Genomic DNA, 18,446 nt, shown 5'->3' with positions numbered 1-18,446 from the left:
TTCAGGGGCCATTGGATACTGCTGCATTCTTAATGAGAACAAATAAACAGTTTGACAGAAGAAATAGGACCTAGTGTTTGATAGGTTAGTAGGGTGGCATAGTTTACAATAGCCTATTGTATGTCTCAAAATATTTAATAGCTAGAAGAGAATAATTCAAATGTTTCTATCATTAATAAAAGATAAATATTTAAGGTGATGGATATCCCAGTCATACCGATTTGATCTATACAAAATATGTGATTGTATTAAATTATCATATGTACCCTGATAATATAATTATGTATCAATAAAAAATTAATTTAAAGAAAGTAAATGCAGGGAAAAAGCACCCAAATGACTTCTTGGTTATCTGCAGTTTGAAGTCATCTATATTTCTATTAATAAAAATAATCAACAGGGGACCATACCAGTGTTTTCTCAAAATGAAGAATAAAAACAAAATAAACATATTCCTGGGAAAAAAATATTTAAAAGAAAAAAAAAACTCTGCATTTTGAAGTGAAATATTATCTGATGTGATAATATATACAATAATTGCTCTACTATAAACTCCTGTTTCCAGTTCATCACAAAAACATGAGTTTAAAAAATTAATCATTGTGCCATGAATTGCATTGCCATAACAGCAAGCCATCCTTTTCTGCTTATAAACAACAACAAAACTACCACATATGCAGATGCATGCCTCAGTACCTCAGTGCAATGGTGTATTTACTTGTATAAATATTTAAAGTCAAACCTTTGAATTTATAATGAAGTAGTACACCACTTTACAAAATAAGGTACTAGTAAATTTAGGTGTATGACAAATAGAACTCTGTTCAGCATACTAATTGCTTCTGTTGCTATTTTAAAACTAAAAATAAATAGTATCATTGAGATTCCATTTAAACACGCTTAATACATGTGCAGAAATCTTAATACGTCTTGATGAAGCCTGATTGGTAATGTTTTTAAATGATCAGGCTTTGTAACTGGGGCACAAATAGGCCTCCTGTTTGGCACTTTTTTTCCCCTGCTCTTGTTTTAATGATGCACATTTAATTACTACAGGAAAGAAAAGAATAAAATCAGAAATATCCACAGTTTACCATATAATGACTGGGCATTCCCCATGGAGATGCACATTTTCACACAGACAGAAGTGCTGAAAGGTTGCATAGTGGAGGATGCTTACAGGTGTGATGTGTAACACAATGATGAACAATTCAATAGACACGGTTATTTTCCACCTTAGTTTTATGTTAACATAAGCGTGTATGTTCTGTTCTTATGATTAATCTCCTGCTCCAGTATGTAATAGTTGAATACACTTGCTCTTAGCAGGGTCCACAAACCACTGACTTAGAATGTTCTGATTACATAATAAGGCTGAATCTTTGTTTGAAACTCTTAGGCAACCATAGCTTTACCTGTGATTGGGATCTTTGCTGCCATGTTTTCTTCCTTGCTCTCGTCTCCACAGCCATTTGAAACTTCTAAAAATTGAACACATAATAATAAAAAGGTATTTCAAAGTTAAGGAATATTCATTCAGGTTGCTTGATCCCAGGAAAAAAGAAGAAAAGAAAAACAAAATTAAGGAAGAGATCTTTGTTTGGGTTTTTAACTGTCATTCCTTTTATTTTCATTGCCTTCCCACCTTATTTTTTGTCTTAGTTTATTTCTTGTCTATTGTTTCTAAAAGGAAACCTATTCTAAAATTAAGGTATCTCTATGTTGCTTGCTTTCATGCAAAATAATTTTTAGCCTGACATTTATCAAATTTGGGTGGGACTTAAAACAAGTAAGCCTCAAATCCTGCACATTCTGAATACTTGCTGAGCTACTCGTAGCTGTTCTGGAAATACCATTAAAGCAGCTTACTGGCATGTCTTAGCAGTAATGCTAAAATAATCATAATTTCTGGGTACTAAAAATTGGTTATTAAATTTTGGGGGCATAAATTCACTGATTTTTAGTCATCTGTTTAGACATTGATAAGGTTCTATTATAATTAAAAGGCATATTTAAAATTATAAGTAACTTCTATTAAACGATATCAAAAAACTTCACAGTACTTTATGGAATCATTTTAATAGAATCATCTTTATCTTTGTAGGATCAAAATTATCTGCTGCCAAGTGATTACTTTTGTTAAGATTTCATAACTTAGAAATACTTATTTTGTTAGAAATTCAATAAAACTACAGATCTACAATTAGGTCTCCCATTCCTATTGTACTGAAGGAGAACATATATATTAATTAGAAGGCTGTATAAAATAAATAACATATTATGTATATTAAAATCAGAGGTGTTCTCTAGTCAGTGTTATTTTATAGGTATACCTTGAGAAAGAGGATGTTGCATTGACTCTGAATGCCTTTTTGCTGTGGAAAGACCTTTTTGACAATAGTTACCTTGTTCCCTTGTATGAACACTGTTGAGCCATAGAGCAGGTTTTGCTTCCTTTATTTCATTATTGTCATTGAGAATAGATGGCAGGCTGCAAGATGATTCATTACTATGAATAGACAACCTGTCTTCAAACTCTTCAGTAAGGGCTTTTTTCAATAATGCTGTTGCCTATAGAGTTTCAAAGAGAACACAAAGAAATAAAAACAAACTGTAGCCATATTTCCCTTGGTCTCAAAGACCCAACCTACAAATGTAATTTTAGGTAAAGCTTTATGTTGGATTTAATTTGCTTCCTAATATTTAACTGAAATTAAAATGCTATCAAGATAAAATAACATCTGGTTATTTTCCAGCATAATTTAATTCTTTCGAACAATTTACCCTGACAATAATATATTTTTTGAGGACTGAATCTTATGCAATGCACAATTGTTGTTCTCCTGCAAAGTATGTATGTGAGATGTGACCACCTCTGTTAATCTGCTCTAATTTACCCTCCATTTGATATATACAAAAGTCAGAGCCACATACCTCCTTTCTGAGGGAAAAATTAACTCTTTCATTGCATGAATCCTGTTTTCTAGGCATGTAAGGCAGTTGGTTTGGACTGAGAAAGAGATTTATAAAATGTGACCTTACATTATCCCCATCATCCTGGAAATGATCCCAGAACTTCCCTCAGATGGGAAGACTGCAGAAAAATTTGTGGCCGAGGAAGATGCACTGAGCAAGAAGATAACTTTTCTTAACCTAAATCCTAATCTTCAATAAAGGATAAAGACCAATTGAACTTTGCCTTTAAGTCTGCTGGGGAGCTGGGGAAACTCACGCCCCACATTCCCCACATTGCCTATTTTTTTTCCCAAAGGGCACTAGATTGTCCCACCCATATTATCTCATGTGTCCTGGGCAAGGAGGAAGGCACAGATTTCTACTGCAGCCAACTTTAGAGGTGGAGAAAAAGTGGCAGTTCACAGGATCTGGATTAGTAGTCATGACTCTTAATTTTGAGGTCAGCACTTTTCACTCCCAAAATAAAAACATGCTAGTAACAAGAGTTAAACTTTTAGTAGACAACTTTTGCTCACATCTTCCTGCTACCAGAATGTACGTTTCTTTTTCACTTCCTACTAAGTAGTGGAGATTTGCCCAGGTAGTTAGAGAGGAAACCTTGGTGGTGGTGGTGACCTTTTACTGTTATGTGACAATGACAGTAAAACAGGGCAGTGTCCAACCCAACCTGTGGGAGATGAACATGAGACTTTACAAATTAATCTGAAGAGAAGAACTGGAAAAAGCCTCACAGGTCATCTCTAGTCTAACAGCACAGTGGTGACAATGTAATTATGCAGTGAATAAGAGGGGATAGACTAACTTGTCCTAATGTGGAAGAAGGGAAGAAGCTGGGACAGGGAGAATCACTGAATTACAGCATGGAAGATCTAGCCTTGTACATTAGGCTTTGGCACTGACATCCCTGCAGAGTTCTTGCCCTTTGCCCTCTGCCCTCCCAAGGACTGGCTGGCCTTCTGGACCCATGGCCTATCCTAGGAGATGGAACAGCTGACTGGGGGGAATTTAAGGAATCTTAGTCTCCTTGGCCAAAGAACTTGGTATCCAGTTAGCCTTCCAGCCAGGACCTTTCTGTGGTCCAGTTCTATGACCAGGGGCTTTTCTCTAAACTAGTCCCTGGATTTTACTACAGTTAAGTCTCTGTTGGGATGACCTGCTCAGTACTCATTTCTGCAGACTGGGGTTCTGGCATAGAGTCTTACCCTCAGAGCTGAGGCCATGGTTGGTTCCTATCATTGGCCACCACACTGTTCCCATACATTGGCACCACACTGTTGCCTAACCACTGCACTACACCTGCTTCTGGAATGTGGTCAGGAAAAGTGGGTTGAAATGTAGACACCTCCTTGAACTGTCATCTCTCAACTGTCACTGTATTCTCTGGACTGTCCTGGGGTGTTTCCACCTATGCTGACCTATGTACTCAATAATCCTGGATGTATGAAAAGCATATTAAATTATGAACCAAAAGAATTGGCTCAAATTCCTGTAGTGAAAGCTATAATCTTCTTTTTCTGAGATTTATAATAATCCATACACTCTGAAAGAGCCTCAAATATGTATATCTACATTATAGTACTTTAGGCAATAGCTATAACTAATAGTTTCTTGACATGACCTCATAATAGCCACTGTCTTAACACACATTTTAAGAATAAAATTATTAAAGGAATAAAGTTTTCTATACTTTTTACTATAGAATTTGCAGATATGGAAAGAGTCATAGGTTTTCAGCAATTTAAATGGTGAAGGGCACACTTCAACAAGAAGAGATAACAATTTTAAATATATATGCAACCAACTTAGGTGCACCCAGTTTCATAAAGCAAACCTTACTGGATCTAAGCAAATGGATTAATAGCAACTCCATAATCACCGGAGATTTCAACACCCCACTGACAGCACAAGACAGATCCTCCAAACAGAAAATTAATAAAGAAATAATGAACTTAAATAAAACCCTGCAACAATTGGGTCTGACTGACATCTACAGGACATTCTACCCAAAATCCACTGAATATACGTTCTTCTCATCAGCTCATGGGACATTCTCTAAGATTGACCATATCCTAGGACACAAAGTAAATCTCAAGAAATTTAAAAAAATAGAAATCATACCATGTACCTTCTCAGATCACAGTGGAATAAAAGTAGAAATCAACCCTAACAGAAACTCACATTTCTACACAAAAACGTGGAAATTAAACAACCTCCTATTAAATGATTACTTCATAAATGAAGAAATAAAGATGGAAATAAAAAAATTCTATGAAGAAAATGACAATGGAGAGACAAGTTATCAAATCCTCTGGGACACAGCTGAAGCAGTTCTGAGAGGAAAGTTTATCTCCACAAATGCCTATAACCAAAAGACAAAAAGATCACAAATAGACAATCTAACAAAACGACTCAAATTGTTGGAAAAAGAAGAACAGACCAACCCCAAACCCAGCAGAAGAAGTGAAATCAACAAGATCAAATCAGAACTAAATGAAATTGAAAACAGGGAAGCTATTCAGGAGATTAATAAAACAAAAAGATGGTTCTTTGAAAAAATAAACAAAATTGACACACCATTGGCTAAGCTAATGAAAAGCAGAAAAGAGAAATCTCTAATAAGCTCCATCAGGAACAAAAAAGGAGATATCACAACTGAGCCCAAAGAGATACAAGATATAATTTATGAATACTACAAAAATCTTTATGCACACAAACTGGAAAATGTGGAGGAAATGGACAAATTTCTAGAAACACACAGCCTCCCTAGGCTCAACCAGGAAGAAATAGATTCCCTGAACAGACCAATCTCAAGAGCTGAAATAGAAACAGCAATTAAAAATCTCCCTAAAAAGAAAAGTCCCGGTCCAGATGGTTTCACACCCGAATTTTATCACACTTACAAAGAAGAACTAGTACCTATTTTGTAATATAAACAGCTTTTATCATTCCATTCCTTCCCTGAATGCTGGCACTGTTTTAGAATAGCGATGACTCATTAACTTCTCACTAGTCCTGCAATGATGATACAATTGATCTCACAGTTTTGTCCTTCAATATCTGACTCTCTTTTGCTTTATCTGGGTTCCAACTGGGCTCCAGAAGTACGCCAAATAAAATGTAATAATAATATTGAAAACAGAGAAGGACGAGAGCCTGCGGCATCTAAGGTCATGGAGGACCAGAAGCCCCCATGGGCCTATGTAGCCCATAGGCAGGCCAAGGTGGAGGGGCTGCAGTACCTGTGGACTGACCTCCCACCGCCCCCACCCCCACCCCCAGCCTCACCTTGTGTGCTCCCTTCAGTGACCTTTGCACATTTGAGCTGACCCTGCACCTGTCGCCTGGACTCCAGCCTCAGCTATTGGTGTGACTCTCTGTCACTCCAGACTGTCTGCCACATATCACATGTTCCTCTTTATCACAACAACAACAAAGTTGCATATAAAGATATTCCAATAAAGCATAGTTTAATAAATTGCACTTGAAGAAATATAATACCGTAAACACTTCGTATGCTTGATAAGAATACCCCTACCACCACAAATTCTGTGCTGGGCCCTTTTTTCCAAGGTGAGGCAGGTTATGTGGTGAGCACACTGAACACCAGTTTAATTTACTTCATACACAGATGTTCCCTGACTTACAATGGGGCTACTTCCCAATAAACCCATTATAAGTTGAAAATACCATAAGTTGAAAATGCATTCAATACACCTAACCTACTTACATCATAGCTTAGCCTAGGCAAACTAAACTGCTCAGGACACTTATATTAGCTTACAGTTGTGCAAAATCATCTAACACAAAGCATATTTTATAATGAAGTATTGAATACCTCATATAACTTATTGAATACTGTACTTAAAGTGAAAAACAGAATGACTGTATAGGTACTCGAAATATGGTTTCTTCACCATCATAAAGTCAAAAAATCATTAGGTTGAACCATCATAAGTTGGGGACCATCTGTATTTTATCTCATTTTTCTCCACTACTCAATTCTCACTTCCAGGGTTTCTTACTTTTTTTTTTATAGAAATGTTTATAAAAGGACTCATCTTTTAAGATAATTCTACAGATAATTTCTCAAAGTTGAGTATTTTGTGGATGGTCAAATTACAACATGAGACTGGTTGTCTTGACTCTACTGACCCATGGAGCCAAGAGAGAGAGCAGCAGATCTTCCCAATGAGTCACCTGTGAAGAAATCCATACTGTCAAAATCCTTGTCCCTAACAAGCAGGGAAAAAGGATGAGTAGGGACCCATGCAAAAGTTAGCCTCAGACAGGGACTGGTCATAGGTTTCTAGCCAAAAACAACTTCTGCAGAGTCAGGAAAAAACTATGTAACACAATCTCAAGATGTATTGTTTGCAGATGTTCCAGAAAGGTGTATCTTCAAGGAAACCCCCAATTTGAAGGAGTTTGCAGCCTGCGACTAACAACACTAACCCATACCTGCAAAGAGATAAAAGCCCAGGGAAGAGTTAATAGGTTGTTTCATACATCTCATGCTGGGGCTGATGAGCTCTGCAAATTTGAGCTTATTCTCTGAAAATGTCACCAACAATTTTACCATGAGCCTTCTGATAGTGCTTATGAATGGACTATGCATGAGATTTAACTTATCTGTTACTAATAAAGGATCTCTTTGAATTATATACATTTATATACAACCCAGGAGGGAAAATTGGAGATTGTTTCACTGTTCTCAGCAGTCTGAAGCCTAAGTCAATACCAACAAACTAGTCCCTCACTTTTCAACCTTCCAGGAGCCAGGAGAAAGAGCTTAAAAATTAAATGCCAGAGCATACACTATTTGCAGAATGACTGATGTTGATAACTCCATATTTCACATCTTATAGCAGAGAAATCATTCTACGAATTACACTTAGTACTATTTTCAATTCTGTTAGAATTTTCCTCAAAGTTCAGCTTAAATATGAATCCTATGATGTCTAGAACCCTAAGAGTCATCTGGGCTAACTCTTAATTTATATCCAAAAATTTATCAATTGTTTTCTTCAAATGCATAAATATACAGATGAAGATATTAATGGAAAAAACATCGTGCCCACGACACCATTAAGAAAAATAAAAGGCAAAAATCAAACTGCTAAAAATATTGCAACAAAGTATACAAATTTATATAAAAAGAGTTCTTATAAGTCAATAAGAAAAAATATTACTAACCTAATACAAAAATGAGTAAAGAACATGAGCTAGGAAATTATAAAAGAAGAAATACAAATGGCTAACAAATAGGGAGGGAAAAAGTTTGACCTCAATTGTAATAAAAAGGTCAAATGAACAATGAAAAAAAATGGATGTCATTTTCACCTCTCAAATTGGTAACAAAAAAAAAAGTTGATAGTATCTAGTTTCATAAAGAACTCAGAGAGATGATATTTTCATCCATTACTGGTAACTCTGATGACCCTTCTAGAGTGAGATCTGTTGATGCATAGCAAAAGCCTGAAAGATATACACACCTTTTGACCTAATAATTCTACATGTAGAAATTCATTCTAATGAAATATCATGTCTATCTGTAAAAATTGAATTGCACAGATGTTCTTTGAAACATTTTTACTAGAGGGAAAATTAGAAACAACTTAAATGTTCAACAACAGACAACTGGTAAAGAGACAGTGGACAAGATGTTGAAGAAAATGAAATGGTATAAAAGGAAGTTCACTTTGCAGTAGGAGAAAAAAACAAAGTTATGTATACATACAATGAAACTCATACTTATCCATATATTAAATATTAAAAACCATACATACCACAATGTTAATAGGGTTATATATAAATGATAAGATAATGGCTAGGTTTTTTTTGTTTATCTGAATATTCCAAGGTTTTTTCCTACTTGTTTTTAAAACATGCTAGCTTTAAAGGAATCTAATTTCTGCTATGGCTGGTACAAATACAAAGAGAAGTGAATGCAAAAGCATTTGATAAAATTAAGGTCCCTTCTATATATAAACAAGTGCTACTAATACAGACACAGAAGATCAAGAGCATTAAAAAACACCATGGACGTAGACAGTGGATGACATTTTCCCTTAATACATAGGTTTAACAGACTCTTCCTCAAGAATCTTCCTTTTGGGCAGAAGTAATTTTTTAGTGTTTAAAGAGAAATGCAAGCATTATAACTCAAGTTATATCTAAGTTAAAGGAGAAGAAGGGATTTTATCTATGTAATAGTAAGTAAATGGGAAAATATTCACATGAGCCAGCAAATTAAGTATTCAACAGAACAAGAAAATAGTCTATCATTTAGGGAAAGAATCTTCCTGGTGAATAAAACTGGTGTGTGTATGGTGGGGATAGGACCTGACCTACTCTATGAGTGTCACCAGAAAGTTGCTCTGCTGTGATAAAGTTCTTCTGGGTGGAAATAGATATCACTTGGGAGAAAAGGAATATTAAAGCACTTTGTATTTTAATGAAGCACCCAGCTCATTTTTTTTTTCACATAAAGTAATTACAAATTTTTCTGATTTTAAAAGCATGCAGCTCAATTATGTAATTGCCTAATAGGCTATGCAGGAGCTACAGACCTTATCTAGTCTCCAGGGGACATAATTTGAGTTTCTGTGGCTTTGATGATGTATTTACTCAAGAGAAGGGATTGACTCCAGCTGACAGCACAGGGACCCACAGGTAAACATCATTTACATGTGGCTGTTTAATTAGCCATTTACCCAAGAGATCAAAGTAAATATTTCTGAGCTTCATTATACTCTTAACCAAGTAATTTCTAGTACAGCTTTCTTAAATTTTGAAAATCACTTACTTTTAAGATTTTATCTATAAGAGAGATGTTTAACCCAGTGTATTTGCTAAATGTGTATATTGTTTCAATACACAGAAAAAAAACTTAAAGACACTTTGTTTTGCTAATTGTAAAAGGATAACAGGTAGACCAAAACAGTTTTAGGACCTACAAAAATATTTTCTCTTAAAGTTCACAAAGCTTGCCTTACCTGTGTCATTCTGGTACCACTGTTCTTTGGGGCTGTGCATTTCTTCAGTTACAACCTAACCATTTGAGAAACTGCCTGCTTATTTCCATTTTAAGGATAGATTCTGTCATTAATTTCACTGGTAATTTTTATGATTGTCACTAAAATGAGATCACAATGATTTAAAAATGAACAAAGACCTATTGGGGGAGGCAAAATATCATTTAATACAATAGCTATTAGTTAGTCCCCTCACCCTGATTATTTGAAAAATTATGAGTGGATTGCTTGCTTGGGACTTGGAACACATTTTCTAAACAGACAATATGTTTTTTTTTTTTTTTTTTAAATATTACTTAGCAAAAGGCAGCCAACCAACATTTATTTCATCCTTGACATGGCTGAGATATGATGTACTTGCAGTGAACAAGCATGGCAATAGATGCACTCTAAACCTGGGCTTCTGGTTCTTTCCCTCATGCTTTCCTTGAGAATTTGCTCGAACTGTTTCCATCTGCTGTGCAGCATATTCAAACGCACTCTCAGCAACAGCTCCTAAATCAGGCCATGCCAGGGCTCCCTCCTCTACTGTCTCAGTCCCAAACCAAAAATGAAATTTCCTTAGTCGCCGCAGAAATCCTATCATAGCCCAGCTCAAAAAGCTCCAGAGGCTTTCCAAAATCTATTAAACTGAACACAATCTCTCTAGCCCAGGGCCAGACCTGCACAACACGGCCCTCAACTACCTCTTGGGGTTTCCTTCTCACTATCCCCAGCCTGCAGCCCACACTTCAACCACAAGGACAGCTCCATTGCCTGAATATTTGTCGGGTTTCTGGTGCGTTCTTTGGCTCAAAATAGCCCTTCCTTGTTACTCCTGTCCCCCTCCTCTATTCTTACCCTGTCAAATACTGTCTGTCTTTTAAGGGTCACTTCACACGCCCCAGTACTCCCTCCAACATGAAGTCTGCCCTTATTGCTTTTCCAGGTGGCTTGGGTCCCTCTCCTGAAGGCCTATGTTCTTTGCCATTTTCTTACTGCACGCATCCCACTATGGCATACCTCAGAAGGACAGGGCCACAGTTTATTTATCTCTTTCCCTCCAATGGATCTGGGCTGGTATCTGTGTACAGTAAGGGATCAACATATATTTGCTGAATTGACATGAATGACTGTACAGTTTTTTTAAATTATCCAGTGGAGACAGAAAACCAGAATATTATAAAATGCGTCTAAACTCCTTGGAAAATGTTGTGGTAGATGTTTAGGTCCTAGATGCTATCTCTAGGACCTACATCGACATTATGTCAGCAGTTGAGATTCCTACACAAAACATTATGCAAAAAGCCTCACAAACTAACCAATCTCTTACTACTTTTCTTATCATTATTTTTTTCAAATATTTTAAATCATTCTTAAGAACATAACTATTTCCTCAAATGAATAACTTATACATCATGAAACTTTCTTTTTTAAAATTACTAACCTTGCCCTCTGGTCCATGTTTTTGATTGAGACGACTTTAGACAACTTAGCTACCTACCTCTTCTTTGAGAGAATTATCCTGTTCTTCTGAGGTGGTGACACGCTGACCCAAGTATTCCCTCGTTAAGTCTGAGTCTGGTGCTTGTTCAAATCTGTAACACAGAAACAGGAGACACTATGGGTTTGTAGTACTGAGTTACTTATAAAGTTACTTGTCACATTAAAAAAAATTATTTATTTATTTATTTATTTTGAGACAGGGTCTTTCTCTGCTACCTAGGCCAGAGTGCAGTGGTATAATCATAGCTTTGTAGCCTCAAACTCCTGGGCTCAAGCGATTCTCCTGCCTTAGCCTCCCAAGTAGCTAGGACTACATGCACCCACCACTATGCCCAGTTAAGTTTTCTCCTAATTTTTGTAGAGATGGAATCTTGCTCTGTTGCCTACATTGGTCTCAAATTCCTGGCCCCAAATGATCCTCCTGCCTGGGCCTCCCAAATTACAGGAATTGTAGGTGTGAACCACCATGCCCAGCCATTTGCCACATTTTTAAAGGCCTTAATCAAATTCGTAAAAAGTTTATCCAGAAAGTCTAGAAAGTAACATATTCTGGACTAAGGGAATTTTGAATGCAAATATCTTTTTTTAAACTTTAAAAAAATTTTGGTTATGATTTCATTGCTAAGCGAGCATGCTCACTTCTGCTGTACACAGAGCTGCTTGGGGAGCAGCAAAATCCGGGTACCTACGGCCAATCCTACAGACTCCAGTGAGGTTGGTCTAAGGTGTAGCCTGGCCAGTGGCATTTTTTAAGGCTCACAGAGTTATTCTAAAGTGCAGCCATGGTTTTGGATCATTGCATAGAATAGATGGTCAGTCTCCTAAATGTGGTTAAGAGAAATGGACCCCATTTTCATTTCAACAATAGTTAGTTTTTCTGTTATACTCTTACTATGGTCTACTTACAAACAAACAAGCAAACAAAATATTAAGACAATGTTAGGAAAGAGTTAAAAAGTAAGCCTATATTGTTGCCCAGACTGTAGTATTTATGTATTAAAAGAAACCAGGGTTCTTTAACAAAATGCCCTTTTCCAGGTCTGGGGCAAGAAATGTATAAGCCTGGAACATCTTGTTGCACCAGAAAGTAAGGACGCTCTCAAAGACTAATGAGTGTTAAAAGGACTTAGGGAAGGGGGTATCTTGAAGGAGCTCCCACTGGTCGAAGATGGGACAATTTGAGCACCAAAAGGAATAATAACTGCAATGGGCTGAAGCACAGAAAATACATAAAACCCCACAAGTTCACTTAAAAATAAGTAAAATTAAAAAAAAAAATAAAAACCTTTGGATTTAGCCTTGAAAAGGAAGCAAATCCTGTCACCTGCTACAACATAGACGAATCTTGAGGAAGTTAAGCTAACTGAAATAAGCCAGTTATATAAAGACAAATACTGTCTGATTCCACTTATATGAAGTACCTAGAGTTGTCAAATTCATAGAGACAGAAAGTAGAATGGTGGTTGCCAGGGCATGAAGGGAGGCACAAATGGGGAATTGTTTAATGGCATAGCCAGAGCTTCAGTTTTATAAGATAAAAAATTCTGGAGATCTGTTGAACCACAAAGTGAATATATTTAACACTACTGAACTGTACAGTTCAAAATGGTTAAGACGGTTAACTTTATCTTATTTATTTATTTTACTGCAATTAAGACATAGTAAAAAAATAAAAAACCTTCGAGAGTTGTTAAGGCAACAATTCAATATTCTGCAAATTGGTAAAAAAGGGACAGAATCAAGTATTTATTCTGCTTTTGTGGTCAAAAAATGCATAAATGTAGAAGAAATGACTAAATTAGAAAAGTCACCATTTTGTAAGTCCAAATTAATGAATGTATCTAGGAAATTGATCATAATTCTGTGGAAACAGCATAATGGTAAACTTTTATACTGAAGTCATCAATCTTCCAACATCTGAACCCACACAGCAGTCTTAATATCGACAACAATGGGAAAACCAGCATTATGTGCTGTTTGAGGCTATGTAATAAGAAGTACCTGCACCACCTATGACAGCTTCCGGCAAAAATAACTGACCTGGAACGCAATCACATATTTAGATCTAACCACCAATTTACAGGTAATAAAGGGGAGAGAGGAACTGGTTAAACAATATCATGAGGCTACAACCAGCCAAATTGAGCATGTGAATTCTCCAGGACAAATGACCTAATTCCTTTAACAAATCAGCGGTATGAGAAAACAGAAGAAGGGAATGATATAAAATTAAGAGAGACTTAAGAGACATAACCATTTGTAATATGTAGACCTTATTTGGACCCTTCAAATGAAATGAACGTGAAAAGACATTTCTTGAGATAATCAGGGCAAACTGACAAGGACCTACGTATTAGATAAACTAAAAATTTTGTTGATTTTTGTTAAATGTGAATATATTAAATCTTTAGATGTAAGAGATAAAATTATTTGTGAGTGAAATGATATGCTGTTTGTTTTAAACTACTCAAGAAAAATGAGTGACTGAGAGAAAGAGATAAAACAAACAAGACTGGCAGAATGTGGGGCATTTGGATCTGAGTATACGTGGCTTCAAATGTTTAAAAACTTTCAAAGTTAAAAAAAGTGCACTAATGTCTACAACTTACTTTTACATGCATAAAAATAAGAGATGGATAGATGATGGATGGAGGGACTGATCAGCAGACAACTATGGGAATGCTATAGAATGTTAATGGTAAAATCTGCTTGGTGGCATATGGATGTTCATTACATGGTTCCTTTGACTTTTCTGTATATTTGAAAAATTTCATAATAAAATGTCTGGGAAAACGAGTCAGCCTAGGTACAATTCAGAACCTTCTTTAATAAATCTTAATTGTTATAACTTTTGCCTGACCTAACTTTAGTTTTTCCCAAGACTTGAATAAAGTGGGACAGGTCATTGGCATCTTTTAACTTATTTAAAGGCTTCCGAGAATAATTCTAAGGCTTCTGACCAGTTTGACAGAAAGATTCTTCAACAACTTGCCTTTCTTGGTTACTACTGTACCTTAGTGATATCATAAAACGACCCAATTTCTTTGTTCTGACCTTTGCATCTCTACTTGGTTTCTCAATAGATTTCTTTACTGGGAAAATCACTGACCAGTCATCAGTAAATTCTAGCCCATTCAGCAGGTATATTTCTTATAATAAGCATTTTAATTGTGTTTCTGGCTTGAAAATTTAAGTAGGATGAATTAAATTAGCTAAATAGTTGGGTAAATCAAATTATCAGAGAATAGTCCCCCTGGTGACTAATACACATGATTTTCTGTAGAGACAAAGCCAAGGTGAGACTCTGGTTATTAACACATCAGCCAACTGCAACTACCCTTTGGGTCTTGGTAGGAAAGAACTAGCTAAGGTTTTCTATAATTATTATACTAATTTCCCACAAAAGGACAAAACTGATTAACTGACTTGCACAAGGTCAAATAGCAAACGAGCTGTCTAAGGAGGCACAGCATCTAGGATTTGTGACTTCTAAAGAGCTAAGCCAACCCTTAAAGTACAAAACCAAATTTTCTTGAAGATTTCTTGCAAGAGGTATGGCTGTCCTTGAATGGAGTGTTGCCCATGGATCTACATAAACATATCATTATTAGAAAATCTGCAAAGTGGTACAAAGGATTAAAATTTTTTTCTCTTTTATCTACTTCACATTGGAAAATTTATAACATTGATGCCACATAGAAAAAACAAAGTTTGATGTCAGTTAATTTATATACTCCTTTAATTAAAAAGGTAATAAAAGAATATACTTTAAATTGTCTATAATTAATTTCATGTACTTGAAATGGCTTCCAATCAGAAAACTGCAATTTAAACAAATGTGTCAGCATTTTCTAACTTTAAATACAAATTAATAAACACCCTGAATTTTACTCTGAACATAGGCAGAATAAAATACAGGTTTTTACACATTGTAATCCAAACAATATAAAGCTGACTTAATTTTTCAGCATGAGTTTGAGAACACAATTGAGTAATCTGAATGTAGCCACTAGTAAGAGACGACTACGTGTACCTGAAAAAAAATAAATAATGGGTAATCTCATTATTTTTTCATATACAACTATTAAGTAATCATTTTTATGTTAAAATGTTTTCCAGAATGAACAAAATTTTTATCACTTATGCCAAATGACATGAATCATATTTTAATAATTCACATCCATATAAAATAATAAATTGGTCCTCCACCTTTCATACAAAGGTCTTTGAACACTTAATCTTTGACATAGCACAATGATGACAGGAGTGGTTTGTTCTTTTTTTTGTCCCTGAAGATGTTTCTTTTTGTGAGCGGGAATTCAGAACTCTTCATATTATCTCTAGAGTATGTTATGGGGCAGGTGTTCCATTTTACAGATGAGATTAAAAACATAGATCTGACTGCCATGGTTTGGTCAGAGGCACAGGGAGGGCTGCTGCCACACCAAACATGGCTCTGTTTAGCAGCCTGTACAGATTTCATAACCTGTTGGAGCCTTTCCACCATTAAGGATTCCATAACCTGTTAGAACTTTTCTATCCGGCCTGGCTTAGAATTCTAAGTAATGACATCAAAGTCATTACCATTAAAGAACAAGAGTACATAATTCTCTCCAAATCAGTGTTTCTGGAATGATTTATCAAATTGGTGAGGTGACTGCGTGGGACCAGGGAAAGATCACACAGCAGACAGGAATATTTCACTTAGAGGAGTTCCCAGCAAAAACTCCTAGGTGTTGAGGCGTGCAGCAGGTAGCCAGAGCAAGGAGGGTAGGGGGGAGCCTGGTGATTAAAATCTGCTAGAAACAATCTGTATTTAAAGACCTGATCATTTGTCTCTCAAAGACTGCAAATGCTCGGCACTGTTTCCAAGGCTAGAGAGTAAAGTAGTGACAATCAGTGTGCATTCAACAGCATCCACAGTCACAACACACATGACAATTCTAACTGTAACAATGTAACACTGATAGTACAAAACCTTCCTGACAACTTTATCTGGCTTTAAAATATGATTGTGGTAAAGAAACAGTCTTGAAGCCTCCAGATATTAATTTTAAAATTTATGTTGGTCATAAAGAAGGATCATTTCTCATGGAAGGCCGATTTACATGTAACTGTAGATCAATAGTCATGTAAAACATAATCTTTCATAATGGAAATCAATGCACTATTATGAATGTTGAGAAACTCTAACAATGCTTATTCTAGTAGATGCAGACAACATAGCTTATTACCCGCAATCACAGTTTGGTAGCCTAGGTTAAGAGAGTCACACAATGAATCATTTAGTCTAACAAAAGTCAGTATGCACAGAAAACTATAAATGCATACATGCTTTCCATGCCACATATCACATCTGTGGTTTATGCTAAATAGCATATAAACACATACAAAAGGCAGTGAGAAAGAAACAGAAGAATCGTTAAAGAGCCTTGCAACATGTAATCACCAAACGACCTATAGAGCTCAGGAAGACTCCCCCAAGCCAGCTTTTCCACCACCTTGTAAAGGAGTATTTTAAGACTGTGGTTTTTATCTTGCATAATAAAAAACACGAAAGAGAGTTTTCTCGCATTGCCCTTTACTGCCTTAGGTTGAAAAGCTACTGACTGGAAAGGTCATTTCCAGCATTTTCCATAGCTCGAGATCACTACTGCAGAAGGTAATGTAAAATGGAACCTCTCAATCTGGTGAAGTTTTCTTGTGACAAAGTCCATTTAAAAACTATTGTCCTGACTTCTACCCATCCCTTGACCTTGATGGAATCCAGTATGTACTAGATATAGGCTGAATTCTACTCTAAAAAAAATGTTAATCTCCTTATTTATATTATTAACATAAGACAGCCTAAGGGCACATGAAATGTGGGAAGAGGACCTTAAATGTAAGCTAAACAGACCCGAAGCCACCCGCTAAGCCCGACAAGGTCCTCTTAGATGGGCTTTCATTGCCACGTATCTACTGACCACTCCTGATGTATTTTAATAAGAGGATTGCAACTTTGTGATCCTTTTGATTTTGAAGCATTTGGGAACAAGAATGGCCATCCCACCACAAGAGCAACTGCACACCAGTAATACCTAACTTGCTTTTCATTGTTGCGGCCCCCAGGTAAGTGAGTGTCTTGGGAGCTGGTTGAAGGACAGCTGCTCCGCAAGCTTCAAGGTCTTCTTTTAGAATGTCACTGTGATTACAGAGCCTATAAAATAAAACAGGTGCTGCAGGAGGTGCTTATTTAAGCACAGACCGTCAGCTTTTAGAATCTATGGTTGTTCCTTGTGGTTTACTGAAATATATCTGTAATATAATCTAGACATTAAAATGCAGTAACTATACTGTCTCTCGACAAAGATAAAATGGGACAGTTTGAAAAACTTGTTTGTGTGTATGCAGCAGTTTTAAATCTATCAGAGAAAGTAACTTTTAACCCTTTGTAGACTTTAATAATGTTCAAATCCACAGCTGGGCAATCTCATTCTACATTCCACCTGACTGATAAGTATGCTAGATAATCTTAACAGCAGAAGGCTAATTTTATATTGTCAATCATAACAAAGTTAGATCTCTACAACTCATGAAATTTACTTAAATTGTCACTGCTAAGAAATTGAAAACTTCTGGCTGAAGTATAGGTTATGTCCCCTATTTCTGAACGTAGAAAAGTGACTATTACTTTCCAATTCAGATCCCATTGCAGTAAAATTTTCTTTATTCTTAGTAGGAACAGGAAGGCACAGAAAGAGGGATTTATTCCTCATTATTTCTAGGGATCTATTCCTCATTATCTATTTCTAGTCTATTGAGTAAGTGGTAGAGTCTAACACTTTGGCCACTGTTTTAAGTTAGGTGAGAGCACCGAATCCTAACCACTAGACCACCAGGGAGCGATGGCCACTGTTTTAAGTTAGGTCTGTCATCATATTACAGTAGTCTCCAAACAGATTGGTTAGT

At 36.1% G+C, this 18,446-nt stretch overlaps 1 protein-coding gene across 1 annotated transcript in view; it reads right to left on the bottom strand.

Annotated features, from left to right (window-relative positions):
- KIZ (kizuna centrosomal protein) overlaps window positions 1-18,446 on the bottom strand; it is a 113,098-nt gene that overhangs the window by 27,808 nt on the left and 66,844 nt on the right. Inside the window, exons 7-9 of the mRNA XM_012761976.3 lie at window positions 11,494-11,587; window positions 2,406-2,571; window positions 1,416-1,481 (exon numbers count right to left, since the gene is read on the bottom strand). Of these exons, the coding sequence (XP_012617430.2) occupies window positions 1,416-1,481; window positions 2,406-2,571; window positions 11,494-11,587 (326 nt within the window). The remainder of the gene's footprint in view (window positions 1-1,415; window positions 1,482-2,405; window positions 2,572-11,493; window positions 11,588-18,446) is intronic.

Source organism: Microcebus murinus, chromosome 16 (assembly GCF_040939455.1).
Source record: "Microcebus murinus isolate Inina chromosome 16, M.murinus_Inina_mat1.0, whole genome shotgun sequence".
NCBI lineage: Eukaryota > Metazoa > Chordata > Mammalia > Primates > Cheirogaleidae > Microcebus > Microcebus murinus.
Note: the sequence above shows the minus strand (reverse complement) of the source record. Positions and strands in the feature narration are given on the sequence as shown.